This window comes from Brassica rapa, chromosome A04 (genome assembly GCF_000309985.2).
Source record: "Brassica rapa cultivar Chiifu-401-42 chromosome A04, CAAS_Brap_v3.01, whole genome shotgun sequence".
Lineage (NCBI taxonomy): Eukaryota > Viridiplantae > Streptophyta > Magnoliopsida > Brassicales > Brassicaceae > Brassica > Brassica rapa.
The window spans coordinates 9807104-9823485 of NC_024798.2; the positions used below are offsets into that span (position 1 = coordinate 9807104).

At 34.4% G+C, this 16382-nt stretch overlaps 3 protein-coding genes across 3 annotated transcripts in view; 1 reads left to right on the plus strand and 2 right to left on the minus strand.

Annotated features, from left to right (window-relative positions):
* Positions 1–2347: 2347 nt before the first annotated feature.
* On the minus strand, positions 2348–3388 carry LOC103863938 (uncharacterized isomerase PA3578). Its single transcript, XM_033289334.1, has 3 exons — positions 3143–3388; positions 2542–2625; positions 2348–2455 (listed from the first exon to the last, which is right to left on the minus strand). The coding sequence occupies exons 1-3, from the start codon at positions 3386–3388 to the stop codon at positions 2348–2350; spliced, it is 438 nt and encodes a 145-aa protein (XP_033145225.1).
* Positions 3389–7534: 4146 nt separating this feature from the next.
* The window catches only part of LOC103863945 (anaphase-promoting complex subunit 2), a 31844-nt gene continuing 22996 nt past the window's right edge, over positions 7535–16382 (plus strand). The window contains exons 1-2 of the mRNA XM_033290603.1: positions 7535–7546; positions 11942–11947. The gene's annotated coding sequence lies outside the window, so the exon portion shown is untranslated. The remainder of the gene's footprint in view (positions 7547–11941; positions 11948–16382) is intronic.
* On the minus strand, positions 12282–14364 carry LOC103863940 (serine/threonine-protein kinase D6PKL1). The gene is made up of 2 exons (XM_009141702.3): positions 13742–14364; positions 12282–13309 (listed from the first exon to the last, which is right to left on the minus strand). Exons 1-2 carry the CDS (start codon positions 14362–14364, stop codon positions 12451–12453), a joined length of 1482 nt encoding a protein of 493 aa, XP_009139950.1. The 3' UTR covers positions 12282–12450.

Consider the following 16382-nt stretch of genomic DNA (forward strand, 5'->3'; position numbering starts at 1 on the left):
ACTGTAGGAGATATCTTTTCTTTTCCAGTCTGATTAGCTCTGGCAACTGTGACCCCTTTGAAGTAGTAAACCCCCTCTCTCTCTTCACCTGCTCCAATCAGGGTCCTCGTAAAACGGTCCTGCAAAACACACAGTGTATCAGTGAAGATAGCGATGCAACGCGTCTGTTTAAGAAGCTTTGATATAGATATCAAGGTGCAGTTAAAATTCGGCACGTATAGAACGTTGATCAGAGAGTAATCTTTAGTTAAACGTAATCTGCCGATTTTAGTAGCTCTAGAAGCTGTGCCGTCAGGGAATGTAACCGCCGACGGTACAATGTCGATACTATCGTGGAGAAGAGACAGATCACCAGTCATATGATGAGAGGCTCCAGTATCTAATATAACATCTGTAAGATTTGTCTTACCAGACAACCGATCAGTAGAGAACTGATTGTTTTGAGACTGAAGTAGACTGATCAACGTCGCAATTTGATCTTGAGAAGAAGTAGTAGTATTGTTGGTAGTTGCAGAAGCGGAGTTAACACGTCCACGACCACGACCACCTGAAGTAGAGTTTCGGCCACCTCGTCCTCGTCCCTGAGATTGACGTTGTTGTTGCTCAAGAAACCAGTCAGGATAACCGTGTAGTAAGAAACACTCTGCTGCCTCATGACCCTTGCGTTTGCAGTGGGTGCAGGAATGATTAGCGTCCCGGTTGCGAGAGGTCATAGAAGCCGCAGCTGGAGAAGTAACAGGTTGTGGAGACTCTGTTTTAACTGAGAATCCAATAGCATCCTGCTTGATTTCAGTAGTACGCATCGTATTCAAGTGTTGTTCAGCACGGATGACTCGAGAATAGACGATGTTGAGATCAGGCAGTGGATCGTCATCAATGATCTGGGAACGAACAGTACTGAAACGTGATTCATCAAGGCCGAAGAGAAATTTGTGAACCTTGGCGTCTTCTCGTTCCTTGTCAAGCTCAGACGCAGCTGCACACGTACATGAGACTGTTGTTTTGAAACTTTGTAATTCTTCCCAGAGTTTGGTTAGATGACCGTAGTACTCGAGGACAGACTGGCCATTCTGTCTGCAGTTTGTAATTTCATCCTCTAGAAGATGTTTCCGAACGCTGTTCTTGACGGAGAAGCGATGTTTCAGAGATTCCCAAAGCTTTGCCGCATCAGCAACGTGAGAAACAGTAGAACGAACCTGCGGATCAATGGAGGTACACATCCATCCAACGATCATAGAGTTGATGGAAGTCCATCGCGCAAGATCAGGATTTGAAGTTGGTTTCTCTATGGTACCATTCAGAAACCCTATTTTCTGTTTTGCTTGGAGTGAGTTCCAAAACTCAGTTGCCCATTCTGAGTAGCTATCACCTTTAAGAACCACCGGTGTGATAAGTGCACCAGGGTTATCCGAGGGATGAAGAGAAAAAGAATAATCCGAGGAGGACTTTTCTGTAGTAGAAGTAAGGGCGGTAGAAGAGGTAGTAGAGGAAGTAGCCATGTTCTAAAGTGAACACGAGTATGTAAGCGGAAGTCGGTTTGTAGAGCAGATCGAAAAAAAATTTAGGTTAAGATCGAACCTGCTCTGATACCATAAAATAGATTGTAAAGTGTGTGTTGTATTGATGAAAGTACATGAGTATATATACAAGAGATTAAGTCCTTATCACGAGAGGACTACGTATTTAGATAAGTACAACCTATCATTATCTATAATGTACATCATTATCTCTATAGTCTGTCAAGATAACGTGTTCCACGGTGTCTAATAATAAGGCTGTGATTGGTCTGTGAAAACAAAGACGTAGCACTAGAGAGTTGTTATTCATCTGGACCATTGGACCCCTACAAAAAAATTTCTCGAAAGTCAAGAAAATGCAAACTTATTAGGATTGTTTACGGTTGAGTAGCATTTCAGATAGGTTCACAGTCTTTTGCTGAGTGAGGAGTGAGAGCAAGAGGACACAGTCACACATGTTCACGTTGAGACTCCAGTATCGTGCTTATACACAATGTGCACTTCTACATAGATAGATATGCATGAGTAAACAAGATGCAACAAAAAGTAGAATAAGGTTTATAATAATTAGACGAGTTTTTGAATCTGATTGAATAATGATAGAAATTTAAAAAAAAACGTCTTCTGTTATATCAAATCAGACAAGATCTGATTTACTTACCACCAACAAAGAAAGGTCCCAAACAAATAATTGTCACTACCCCACACAGCGAAAAGTTGATGTAAAATGAAACACATGGTCATTAAACATATACATTTTATATCAATGGCTTTCTGTCTTTATTCAATAATGGAAGGAGCTTGTTTTTGTAGCAATACATGATCTCAGATTAGACCAAGACATAGCCTTCCATTACAGTAACGGCTTTGCCTCTCAGGAGAACCCTCTGCTTCTCCTTGTCTAAATGAATCTCAAGAGTTCCATTCCTACGCGAAGCCTAACCGGATTGACCATAATAGAGAATCATTCTCTGTGCTCTAAGACAGTACTTGGCAAAGAAAAAAAAGAGAGCAGAGAGATTACTTGGTAGGCTAAGAAGTCACACTTGTTCATCTTGAGGCTCCAGTAATGTGCCAATGCACAATGTGCACTTCCAAAAACAGGGTCCTGAAACAAAGGGATGAACAAACATATATAATAAGAATAAACATACTAGAAACAGAAGAAATCATTATCTTTGACCATGGACGAGCTCCTTAGAACCATAGAAAGCTCGGGAATTGGAATTGAAGCTAGATACGAAACCAGTGATGGGAGTAAGGAAACTAGTTTGGGAGATGTTGAATTATAGACTGAAGCCACGCGTTGGTAAACCACTTGCAAAATATAACTTAGAACGCACGTAACTTTCAGGCAAATTTCTCTGCCTTTTCTTTTTGGCTTTCTCATTTATATAAGATGCAAACTGGAACTAGTAGTTCCTACAAACAATTGAAGTCAATTGAGGCCCATAATTCTATCAGTCGATTGCTTGTCTACTAATATGCTTTAGATCCTTCTATATATAAATTGTGAAAACTTATGGGTGATGTGTCATTCATAGAAGAGCTCTTTAATAAATTGTTTTGATTTAATTGGTTTCATACAAGCTAGCTTTTGCGGCTAAACTTGGTGGATCCTTAACCTCGATGGAACTGAAGCTTTGCACTCGTGAGCAGGCGTCTTTAGCAAGACTGTCCGCACGGAGATTTTCACAGCGAGAGATAAACTTAATAGAAAAGGCGTTAAAGGCAAATTTCATGGTTTCAATTTCATCCAATTCTGGATCTAGAGCAGGCCATTGTTTCTTCTGCTGGATAATGTGCACGAGCTGCTGGCAATCATATTTGAAGTTAACTCGAGGCACTCGACGTCCGCTTACCTCCTTCATCGCCCAACATAAGCTTTTTGCCTCTGCGTGTAGTGGTGATTCTGTTTGTGGCCCTTTTCATTGTCCTTGTGTAGTACTTCCAGTTCATGTTCAAACAGTACAAAACCCATCCCAATACCATTGCTTTCCTCCGACCATGAAGCGTCGACTTGAAATCTCCATTGGCTCGTCAAAACTGGTACCGCGGGTAAATTAAAGGAGCTATCGTCTGATTGTTTTCCTCTGCCGTGAATGTCGTCTCTACCATTTGTGATATCTTCCAAGATTCTGCCTCCTGACAAGCCAATTGCAGAGTTTCCAAAGGTGTAGAGTCTTTGTCATTGAAGCATTTGTTGTTATGTGCCTTCTGTTGATACCACAAAATCCATGGGAACACCGAAGAACATTCACCGAGTTGATTAGGCTCTTTGGAGTATTTCAATAATGTCTCGACATTGACATATATGGAGGAACACGGGAAAAGCCCTGGAGAAGAAGGGATATGCGACAGAGCCCAACATTGGATCGCCTGTGGACACTCTAAGAGGATATGGTTCACTGTTTCTTGATCATCTCTGCATATCTGACATGTACTGTCCGATCCACAGTGACGTTCTTTCAACTTAATTGCAGATGCTACAAATCCAAAAAATAGCCTACCATAAGAAATGTTTAATTTTTCTAGGCGCTTTGAGTTTTGAAACCTCTTTCTTTAAGTCATTTTTACTCGGCTCCATCACTTCCCTAGCCTGAGTATTTCTTCTTTGTTCTACTGCCACCTTAATAACATGTCATCACTGTATAGCTACCTGACTTGGAATGTTTCCAGACATGGCTATTTCTCTGACCCGTATGACTGATTCTCATAGCAAAAATACGGTTAACATCTTCTTCTGCTATAACGAGCTCCACATTCCACGCTTTGAGCTCCGGGTCGATCAAGTGGTGTACCTTCAGGTCAGGGTCAGGAAACACACTTCTCGGTTTCGCTGGCCTAGCTGGCTCTGTCTGAATCTAGACGTCTTCCTAAACTTCAGTGTCCGTCCCTTTTCAAATATTTTTTTTAATTGACTTTTCGAGGATATATTTAGACTCCATTAAGCTACTCTATCCATATGAAGGATTATTTACTTTTCCTGTTACCATAGGATTGGAATGGCGGTAGTATCTTCCTTTTAATACTCGGACTATAAGGGAGTCTGGAAAGATAAGTAGCCGCCACACTTGTTTTTCTAAGAGTGCAAGGTTGAAATCGTTGAAGTCCCGAAAACCAAGACCTCCCTCATCCAAAGGAACACAGATCTTATCTCATGCCACCCTATGAAGACCTTTGTTATTGTTACTTGTACTCCACCAGAAACACGCCACTACGACGGATAATTTCTTACAAGTATCTTGAGGCAACCGATAACAAGATATGACACATAAGTCGGTACAGCTTGTGTTACTGATTTAATTTGAACTTCCTTACCCACTTTAGAAAGGAACTTTGCAGACCATAAATTGATTCTGCCATTCATTATCTCTTGCACGACGGAGAAGACTTCTTCGATCCGCATATCTTTTTGGGCATACCCAAGTACATTATCATTCCCCCTTCTTTTGTGATGCCAAATGATCTTTACAGATCAGTTTTTGTGGACGCTATGACCTTAAAACCGAACAGTCCAAACAATGCTACATGCAATATATAATCTGATATTGATGTGTTGTCTCCAAACAGAATCAATAATCATATAAGTTTAAAAACTACCAAACTTATCAAAAAATATTTATAGTCTTCATTTACAAATATCTACCACCGTTAAAAGTAATGCAATATTGAACTTAAATTATAAAAAATTAGATGAAACTGAATGTTGAAAAGTATATTTAATCTTATGAATTTAGATATCACATTATATTTGCATTTTTACAATATTGAATTTATACGTGCGAGTTTGCGGACATCTACCTAGTATAATTTAAAATATGCTTTCATTTTCCCTGGCGTGACGCTGTTGCTCGTGGAGTTCGGTCGTTTTGCACAGGGCGTTCCACGGTTCAACCTCATTATCCGTGTGAAAAAGGCTCTTAATAAGCAGCCAAACTCGAGCAGGAGTAAATCCAAAATTGTATCTTACCATGGTGAAAAGGATGAAACTACAGATCACTTGTTTTTGCATGTTTTCAGTGATCACATTAATATTAAGATTCGCCTATGTTTTAAGTCTTTGTACCTATATTATATGATGGTTAGGAATCTGCAAACCAAGAGAAAGTTATTTTTAGCTAGCACGATTGAAGATCTTAGATATGTAATGAGAAAGGCTCGGAACCGTAAATGTAAATTTGGGGGCTGAGGTGATTTACATTTCAAATTTGATCTATCCACGCAATTATTTAGGAGGGATTTGTATAGAAAGTATATCTAGAACAGTGCATTCTCAGTTTAACTTCCACATATTTTTGCACCTTTATGCAAAACAATAGCGTAATTTTCTAATTGATCTCTTAGTCGACTTAAATTTTTAAAAGGCCAATGGTCGTTATGATATTATATTAGGCGACGAATACGATTATTAGAACACCAAAAAAGAGTAAAAATAGAGGTTTAGTACCTATCCATAACACAAACGACAGACATGAGACGTCTGTAACATGCATACATATTCAGAAATATTATTTTTTTCTTTCATTTCTTACCACGCAAATCCTTGAAGTAATCTTTTGCGCTGTTTTCAAAATCTCTCCTGACAATATAGCCATCCTGTCCAGGAGCCTTCATCATCTTTTCCTTTTTCGATTCCGAGCCAATCAACCATAGTAGACCTACGACTGTTCCAACGACTCCAACGATGCCTATGACTTTGGTTGCGGTTTCACAAAACTCTAACTTCTCATCTTCTTTTTTCTTTATCTTGTTGCTGTTCATTTTGGTACGACAAAAGAAAAGTTATCTTCTGGTTTTTGTTTATTTTAGTTAAGAGGAAGGATTCATCTGATTTATATAGTTGTAACTTGAAATCAGACCTGCTTAGAATATGCAACTACGAGTCAACATATATCGGGTTCCAAGGAAAGAATATTAATGTAATTTGATGGGAACTGAAGAACGTAATAAAAGATTATAATTAAGTTAAAGATGAGTCAACATTTTTTTTTTTTGAACAACAAGATGAGTCAACATACAGTATATACTAACTACAGTGGGAACTTAAACGATTTAAAGCATTTGTTCCCCTTTCTTTCCCAAAATAAAAGTTTGATTCAATGGCGAATCGAGAAGACAATGTACGAGTAATTCGTTTGATTCAATGGCGAATCTAGATGCAAATTTTTCTGGGTGCACAAAGCTTCTAAAATAGATGAATGAGTATAATTCTAATAATTTCTTCTTTTTTTTGCTACGAAATAATTCTAATAATTTCTTTTTGTTTTACCATATAAAATGATCAAAAATTGAAAAATTAGTGGTGCACATGCACCCATCGTCTTGTACTTGGCTTCTCCCCTGGTTTGATTTGCATAATTTCAACTTAATGTACTGTGGAATCTAGTAAATGTGTAAATGAGTAATAGAGACTGGAAGGTTACAGAAGATTGCAGCTAACCAAGTCGTTCCCGAAGCTTGTCAATCACAAGCTTGGAAGTAAAATAGGAGTCGTTGTAGCCTTAATATTAAGAATTTGAATCGGTTTTGTTACCAAGACTGAGATTCAACTACATGATACATAGCGGTATATGCGTCATTACTGTCACTTGTTATCAAAAGTTATTAACAATGCCTCAGTTTTCGAATCATCTCCTGCTTTAAAGGAACAATCGGTAATGGCCTTCTTTGGATAAAAGAAGGCTTGCATGGTACTTCAAAGGATGACAACATTCTTTTCAAAATTTTCAAGGTATGGAGAAAGAAAGAGTTCTAACTACTCTACGTGATACATTGGTTAAGTAGAACAGTCCACTGGACAGACGTCAGTTAAAGGTAGCCCATATCCAAGGTCTTTTTTTTTTTTGAACTTTTCCCATATATATGCAAGGTTGTGTGTTTAGTTTCACCTTAAGTAGCAATGTCTTCCAAAAATCAAGTGTGAGTTCATATGTCATTTCTTAACATTTTTTTATGAACTTTGTCACTTCTTAAATCAGGTGTGAGTTCATGTGTCATGTGGAATTATATGTAGGGTTCCTCCATGGGTAGGCATGATGGTTCCTCCGAGGAAGACGAGAGCTTGAAAAAGAGTGGTAGGGATTAATTCTGTAATCTGTTTTAGAAGTGTATTAAAGTTTAGGAGGTTTAATAGGTCGTGAAAATAGTTTTTGCCCGCACCATACATTATTTTAGTTTAAAACTTTAAATAAAACTTTAAATATCTATCTTATTAAAACTCAAGTACAAAATTGGAGTGTTTGGAGACTTGAAAATGACTATTAAAAAAATTTGGAGTGTTTGGAAACATGAATTGTAGTCTTTTAAAAAAAAATTAATTTTGTTTGGAAACAAGCATAGTAGTATTAAGAAAAAAAGTAATGGGCTTATGTTATTAAGAAAAATTAAAAGTTCATCATATTATAAGAAACTATCTATCTAGGCCAGATTTAAAATATACGAAAACGGGTCAATCTAATTGCCTAAAACTTTTTTTTTTCTAAACTAACCATAAAACAAAATTTAAACTTTATACACATATTTGAAATCAAAATAATAATTTAAAGTTGATTTATATCAAAATTTGATTAAAAAATAATACATATATTCAAAAATAGATTTTTACTAAACTATTTTTTAATAACCATTAGAAAAAATGTTGTCAATATATATAATAAAAATACAATACAAAGCCCAATTTGAAATACCAACTCAAATTATGGTTTTTATATTTCATATTAAGTTTTAAGAATATAATATATGTAATTATTTATATGATGGTACGTATAAAATACAATTAATTATATGATTACTTATATGATGGTACGTATAAAATACGATTAATTATATGATGACAGTATACGATATATAATAATGAATAGGGATGGGATTTCAGGCACCCATACAGGTTTGGTTCTGATCGGTTTGTGTTTCGGGTTTTCGGGGCCAAAGATTTAAGCCCTGTTAGGATGTTTCTAAATTTTGGTTTGAGTTTGATTCGGATCTTTGCGGGTTTGGTTCGTGTTTGGATAACCCATTTAAATTATTTTAAAAGTTTTAAATCATTATCTATTTTAAATTTCTCAAAATCTATAAATAAAATAATATATTTACCTATAAATTTGAATAACATATGTCAGAATACCTAAGCTTAACATATCAATTGGCTTGATTTAAAATTTTGGATACGGAATCAATAATTATTTTATGTATTTTTGGTGATTTGAGTATACTTTAACTATTGCAGATATTTACTTTTGACTATATATATATATATTCAAGTATTTAAACCAATTTAAAAGTATCATTCTTAATGTTTTATATACGTTAAATCTAAAATAATTAATATATATATAAGTATATAAATCTATTTTTAGATAAATTCGAGTACCCGAATACTTCGGTTCGGATCAGACTTGGTTCTCTAAATAACAAAATTTTGAATAATTCGATTATTTAATCAATTTATGTTCGGGTTTGGTACTATATTTTCGGATCGGTATCGGTTATGTTCCTTGGATTCATTTTGTAAAACCCTAATAATTACATGAAAAACAAATATCAACATATTTTTCAAAATATACATCCGCGCGCCTGCGCGGATCAAAATCTAGTTAATACTATTAAAATAGGAATACAAATTTGAAATAACCCTTACTTTTCCTACATAATTACAAGTGAATGCCATTCCTTTTTTTACTCTTAACCATAAATAATTTTAATAAATGAAATTATTAAATACATAATAAATATTGTTTCCTTAAAAACTCGTATGTGCTACACTACATTACCTAATATAAAATATTAAAATCTTTTAGTTGATGTTGTCAAAAAAAATAAAAAATATTGAAATCTTTCATTTGCTAAAAAAATACTCCATCCATTCCTTAATGATAAAATTTTTAGAAAAAAATTTGTTTCACAAAGATATATTTTTTTGTGTTTTCTATGAAAAAATTGGAAACTTCAAGAAAATTAATTGATTTTATTGAATTATTATTGGTTAAAAGCTATTGAAAATTAAAAATTACAGAAAACGATATATTTATTATGGTAATTTAATGTGTTTTCTTAAAATGTATGAAAATACTAAAAAGTCTATCTTTGTAGAACGGAGAGAGTATAAAACATAAAAGCAAAAATCTGTGACAAAGTTATGTTGTAGGATATGTTTTTTAACATATTGATTTTTTGGTCAATAGTACTTACTTTAATTTTGAGTGATTTTTATATCTGATTTTTATAGCATAAAGTTTCTTAAAGTTTCATATTCTATTCAAAAATTTAAATTGAAAAGTAAACTATGCAGATATAACAAAAATTAAAATTTGAGACCAGCAAACAAAAACCTTCATCACAGTTACCCGGATCTCACAGTGGATTCTCTCATTAATTCGGAATCCCGAACATGGAATTTATCGGTAATTAGGACTTTGGTGGATCCTGAGGATGTCAAAATTATTGAAAGTATTCCTTTAAGTAGGAATCAGATGGAAGATAGGAATGGATGGCATTTCACTAACAACGGAAAATATACTGTACAATCTGGGTATCAAGTGGAACGAGTCTATCCAGACAAGAAAAAACCACCGGAATTTTATGGACCAACAGTGGATATACTTAAAGCCTACTGCTGGAAAGTAAGATGTCCTCCAAAGATAAAGCATTTCTTATGGCAGTTACTTTCAGGTTGTATAGCGGTTATGAAAAATTTAAAGGCAAGATGAATACAAGGAGACACATGTTGTGTATAGTGTGGGGATCAGGAGGAATCAATTAACCATGTGTTCTTTGAATGTCCTCCAGCACGACAAGTTTGGGCGCTATCAAAGATACCATCGAATCCGAATTTCTTTCCTATGAGCTCTTTTTTCGCCAATATGGATCATCTCTTTTGGAGAGTTAACCCAAAAATGGAGGACCATCAGTTTGCATGGATAATATGGTACATCTGGAAAAGTCGGAATAACAAAGTGTTTAGCAATATTGATATTGATCCGAGGGACACTCTTAAGTTAGCGGAATTAGAATCAACACTTTGGGCTGAAGCGCAGTTATTAAGGAATCAAAGTTTGGTACAGGAAGTACAGACCAGACCCATCCAGGCGAATGTAGGAAGATGGTGTTTCACAGATGGTTCATGGAAGGATAAGGACCTGTATTCAGGGCAAGGCTGGTTTAGCACTCTCCCGGGTTTTGATGGATTGTTAGGGGCAAGGAATGTACGGGCATGTCTCTCCCCTCTTCATTCGGAGATGGAGGCATTAATATGGACAATGGAATGTATGAAAAATTTAAGACAATTTCAGGTTACGTTTGCAACGGATTGTTCTCAATAGGTGAAAGTTATACTTTTAAATACAAGAAATTTAAAAATGAAAAAAAATATTTTTTTCTTTCAAAACCTAAATATCCAAACCCGAACTAAAAATATCCAAACCCGACCCGAAGTACATAAATACCCGAACGGGTTCTATATCCCTATACCGAAATGTTCTGAAATACCTGATCCGAACCCGAACGAATATTCAAACATCCACCACCCCTAAGTAGTATTAAGGGTGTTTCACATATCAACTAATCTGTAATATATTCACTGATGGACATATTGGTTTTAATTCATCGTCTTGCTTGAGAGGTGTTTTCTATAGAGAAAGGTGCTCATAACTTAATTGCTAGGCAAAACGATGAACTGTTGGTCACATATTTAATTATATGCCATCATACCATCTTAGTAACTTATAACATAAGTAATATATACAAATTATATACATATATCTTAACTTTTATATGTTTCGTTCTACACAGTCAGTCATAAACAAAAACAAAACCAAATGATACATGGACTAAATATCGGTTTGCAGGTGTGTGTGCATACCTCTGACGATTGGGAAACTCCGTTCGTAGGAGACTAATCTAATCATGGATGAGGTAAATAACTGTGGGTAGACTCTCTTCATTGTCTTCTTTGTAATGTTGATAAGTTTAAAAATAATATATAAAAGTTACAATATATTAATAGTCGAGACTAATATGAGTAGGATTGGATTACTATTTTTTTTAATTGGTTAGTATATAATTAGGAGATATAAATATAAATGAAAGACGGAATTTTTGGTAGCTTATGTGGTCTATTTTTCATTTCTTAAATTACAATTGATGAATTTTAGTTTTTAAGGCAAAGCTAATGTCACAAAAATTAATATCCCAAAGAAAATCAAGGGAAAATCCATAAAAGGGATCCAGTTTTAATAGTATTGATGTTTTTTACTTTCACCATTAGCGACCTTGGTATAAAAAATGGTACAACATGCATTTCATTCTTTTACTATGTGTTGTCTCATTTCAGTTTTCTTTTCAGAAAATTTACACTCTTTTGGAAAAAGATTTTTAGCATATTCAGAGAATAACTGTTACGAAAAGTCGAATATTTCATGCAAAAGGTTTTTGTTTTGTCTTTATAAGAAAGCTTTAAAAGCCAAAACATGAAAGAAAACAAAAGCTATAAACTTGATGTGGGGACTTAACATATAGATAAAAACTTTTAGAAAAAGCTAGAAAATATAAAAATGAATATGATCAATTCAACTATCCAAACCATAACCTATAAGATATACTTTTATTTATATGATAAAAGTTTGCATCTTGTAAAATTTCACTTTTTTCGATTGGACCACCAAAAATAAAATAAAATTCCTGCAACAAAAGACTCGAAAGATTATGCTTTTTCCTATAAACCATTTCCCAACTCCTTGTGTTTTCTTCAATGTTTGAACCTTTATAAACATATAAATCGATAATGATCAATTCAACTAATCAAACCATAATCTAACCGCAAACGCAAAACTGTTGCTTAATACAGAGGCTAAAAAACCGAAACAAAAGCTAAAAGCAAAAAGAAAGAAAAATTCATGGAGAAGATGAATACATGTACCCATCCATACATTTTTCATCAGAAGAACTCAAACTCTAAATAAAGACCTGATGAAGAATCTGATTGTTGTGAATGCTTTTCTTGTTGTTGTTGAACTGATGACTTGAGGGTCTCATTTAGTATCGAAAGATCGATAGGTTTCGGTATCTCTGGCGGGTTTGTGCTTCTGATAAGAGCCCAATTCACATTGTTAAAGAAAGGATGTTGCTTAATCTCTGTAGCACCTTTCTTGAAACCTAGCCTCTTCTTAGGATCTTTAGCAAGCAAACCTCTTATCAAATCTTTAGCTGCAAAGCTTATAGACCCTTCTGGAAACTTTAGCGGCTGTCCAACAACGTTGAACAGCGTTTCGCGGTTACCGTTACCTTTAAACGGCGTTTTCCCGGTTAACAACTCGTAGAGGAAAATACCAAACGTCCACCAATCAACAGAGCTTCCATGACCATCTCCTCTAATGATCTCAGGTGCTAAGTACTCGTGAGTCCCCACGAATGACATAGACCGAGCATCCGTTGGCTCGGCTATAAGCATCGGGAGTGAATCTGAACCGCCTTTCTCGGTTTTGTTGGCCTTTCTTGGTTTACCGTTGAGGAAACGAGGCTTGAAGCACGATGGTTGGATACATGCTATTGGTAATCTGCAGGACGGATCTACTATGCAAGAAGGTTGGACACAGTACGAAGCAATGTCACAAGAAGGCTGCGAAGTTGATTGAATCAGTGTAGGACTCGCGAAACTCTGCAAGGAGAGATCGAAATCCGAAAGCATAATGTGACCATCCTCTCTCACCATTACATTCTCTGGCTTCAAATCTCTGTACACTACACCCATCATGTGAAGATACTCGAGCGCAAGAAGTACTTCAGAAGCATAAAACCTGCAGACTCGAGAAACAGAGGATCCATTAGAATGTGAAAAAATGTTTCAAATTCTTAAAAGAGTGTAACAGAAACAATCAAAATCAATTTGATTTCACTAATTAGGCAAGAAAAAGACAAAACAGAGTTCAATGGATTCAGATTCTTAACAAACAAACCAAGTTGACTTCACTTTCAGACAAAAACAGGCGATCCATGTGAAAAGGTTTCAAATTTGATTTCACTATTAGCCAAGAAAAAAGACAAAACAGAGTTCAATGGATTCAGATTCTTACAGCTACACACTGAACAAACAAAAACCAATTCGACTTCACTTTCAGACAAAACCCAGAATCACGACCGTTGATTTAGATAAAACAGTAGATCCACTATTTTTTCAGACAAAACCCAAAAAAGCATGAAACTGAAGAGATCAAAAAGCAAAAAGTAACCTGGCGGCTTGCTCGGAGAAATGTTTTCCGAGCTGTTTTTGCCGGAGGATATGAAGATCTCCGCCGCTGCAAAACTCCATGAGAAGACAAGAAAACTTGTCAGTCTCGAAATGGGAGTAAAGCGTCGGCAGGAAAGGATGATCCAGCAAACCGAGAATCTCTCTTTCGGTCTGGGCCCTAACCAGTTTCTTCCTCCCCACCAACATTCCTTTATCCATCACTTTCATGGCGAAGAAACATCCCATCTCTCTTAGCTCGGCTAAGTACACGCTCCCGATATCTCCGCACCCCAGCTTCTTCAACAGCCTGAAATGCCCTAAACCCAGATCCTCGTTCTTGCTGCATTTCACGCTCTGAATCGCGTCCCATCGGAGATCGTTCCCTTTATGCGGCTTCGAGGGAGAGAAGACCCTTTTGAAAGCGGCTTCATTCGTATCGAGATTAGCTTCGCTGCTAACACTGTTGCTGCTACAGAAACTTAAGCTGACACTGTTGTTGAGCCTTACGTCTTGGGAGCCATTGCTGCTGCTGGGTTTGAAGCTCTCGGATCCAGACGCTTGACTCGAGTCAGCATTGGAGGAAGAATCATGTGAAGACTCGAGATTTGGAGTTTGTCTGCTCATGACTAGAGAAGAAGATCGATAAAATGAGAAATGGAGAAGAAAGAGTGTTTACTTGTAAAGAATCTATGGGGTTTGTGTTGTGTTGTTGATGGTCAAGGTTCTGTGATGTGACTCGAGGTGGTCAAAGAGAGAGAGAGAAAGAGACGACATTGAGATTGTTGATGAAAAAAATGTATTTAATTTATTTATGAAGGGGATTTTCAAATTTTGAAACAGTGGTTTGGTAAACTGTGTGTGTTGAGAGTAAAACAGTGATGTTTTGTTATTGTTAAATTAATGTGATTAACGATTAGTATTGCTGTTAACCCCAATGAAACCAATAGTGGATAATACTCGTATCATGTGTCACGGTGAAGATTATATAAAATAAAATAAACAATTGCGTAGTTGTAGTTATATGCTTGTTTGTTTGTAATGTGTACATATTAATTTCTCTTCTGAATTGTGGGTCATGTATACCATCTTAGTTTTACATAATATACTATGATACAGGGAAACCTCTATAAATTAATAGTGTTGTGATTACACCAAAGCTATAATTTTTTTATTAATTTATAGAAATATTAATTTATCGATATAATTGAACCAAAAACTCAATTTGAAACTATAAAATTATATTATTTTATAGAGATTTTTTGTGTATATTAATTTACTAGGTGTTTTGCCCGCACTTGCGGGCTTAATAATTTTATAAAATTTTGTAAAGAAATATATTATCAATTCAAAAAAACTTGAATACGTTACTTTCATGCTTTTTAAAGATTTAATAATTAATTTAATATTAAATTTTCTATATACGCTAAAGTTTTTCATTTTAATAATATCTATTATTATGTAAAATAATCCTCAAAAAATTTTTTATACATAAAACTATATACATGAATTTATAGTTATTTTAATATAATATAGTAAAAGATAGAAGATTTATGGGGTTTTAACGTTAAAACCCCTCAACTAAATTTTTTTTATATTGACATGTAATAAATATTATCTAAAATTATTTATTAAACTAATAATTGAGTATAAAATATTATTAATATTTTTTGAATAATATTAAGTTATATGTTTTCTGTGTGTTTTTAGTTTTAAATTTTTAGTATTTAAATTTTTTATTAAAATATGTTTTCGGATAACAACACAAAATATATTTGAATTATCTTTTATTTTAAAATATATCTTTCAGATTTTGGATAAGTTTTGTTTATTATTAATAATAACTTATCTAACCAAATAATTTTAAATTCGTTTTTATTTTTTAGTTAATTTATAGATTTTATTCATTAAGGGTATAAACGATATTAACCGCTCTAACTTTTAACGTGAGAGCTCGATTCCAAAAATTTACTTCGCAAATAATAGTATAGATAGAGTATTAATTTAAAGAGGTTATATTGTAGTTAGAGATTTTGATCCACACTGATGTTTGTTCAATTTATAATGGATAACATTCATAATTAATTGATGGTTTTTAGTTGTTTTTTATTTGTTAGTTATTCATATTGTATATTGTGGTTTGACAATCAAAATAATATATTGTGGTTATTTGTTTTATAAAATTTAAATTCTACTCGACATGGAAGAACAAATATATAAACTAACAAATATATAAAACTATTGTATTATATTTCAAACTGTATAATTGAATTGGTTTATTTTAATGATATAATTTGTCTTGTAATATTCTTTTGAATATATACGAATGTTTGTAATTCTTTCAGTTATTTGCCTCTACCCTAATTACACTAGAAACCGTCCATTTCCAGTATATCCTTTGTAATCACAACGTCAATAACCATGCCCATGGAACTGAACAATAAGCTCGGATTGGTAATGATTTTGGCTCTAAAACTATGGCCGTAGAGAATTTGGCTGTTGAAACCTCATTTTTTATTTGCGTTTTATTAAAATCAAATTGATAGTTAACATTGTTGAAGTTTTGATGAATAATATTTAAAATATTTATTTTAAATGTAAAATTATACAACAATTAAAAATTTAAATATATATGATTGTAAAAG

Bases quoted from the DNA above. Each gene is read 5' to 3' on its own strand.
- LOC103863940 (XM_009141702.3), bottom strand. From the start codon at position 14,364: ATGAGCAGACAAACTCCAAATCTCGAGTCTTCACATGATTCTTCCTCC. The intron at 13,310-13,741 runs GTTACTTTTTGC...TCGAGTCTGCAG, and splicing joins TTCTCCGAGCAAGCCGCCAG to GTTTTATGCTTCTGAAGTAC.
- LOC103863938 (XM_033289334.1), bottom strand. From the start codon at position 3,388: ATGAAGGAGGTAAGCGGACGTCGAGTGCCTCGAGTTAACTTCAAATAT. The intron at 2,626-3,142 runs GTTAAGGATCCA...CCTTTGTTTCAG, and splicing joins AAAGCTTCAGTTCCATCGAG to GACCCTGTTTTTGGAAGTGC. The intron at 2,456-2,541 runs GTAATCTCTCTG...CAATCCGGTTAG, and splicing joins GTGACTTCTTAGCCTACCAA to GCTTCGCGTAGGAATGGAAC.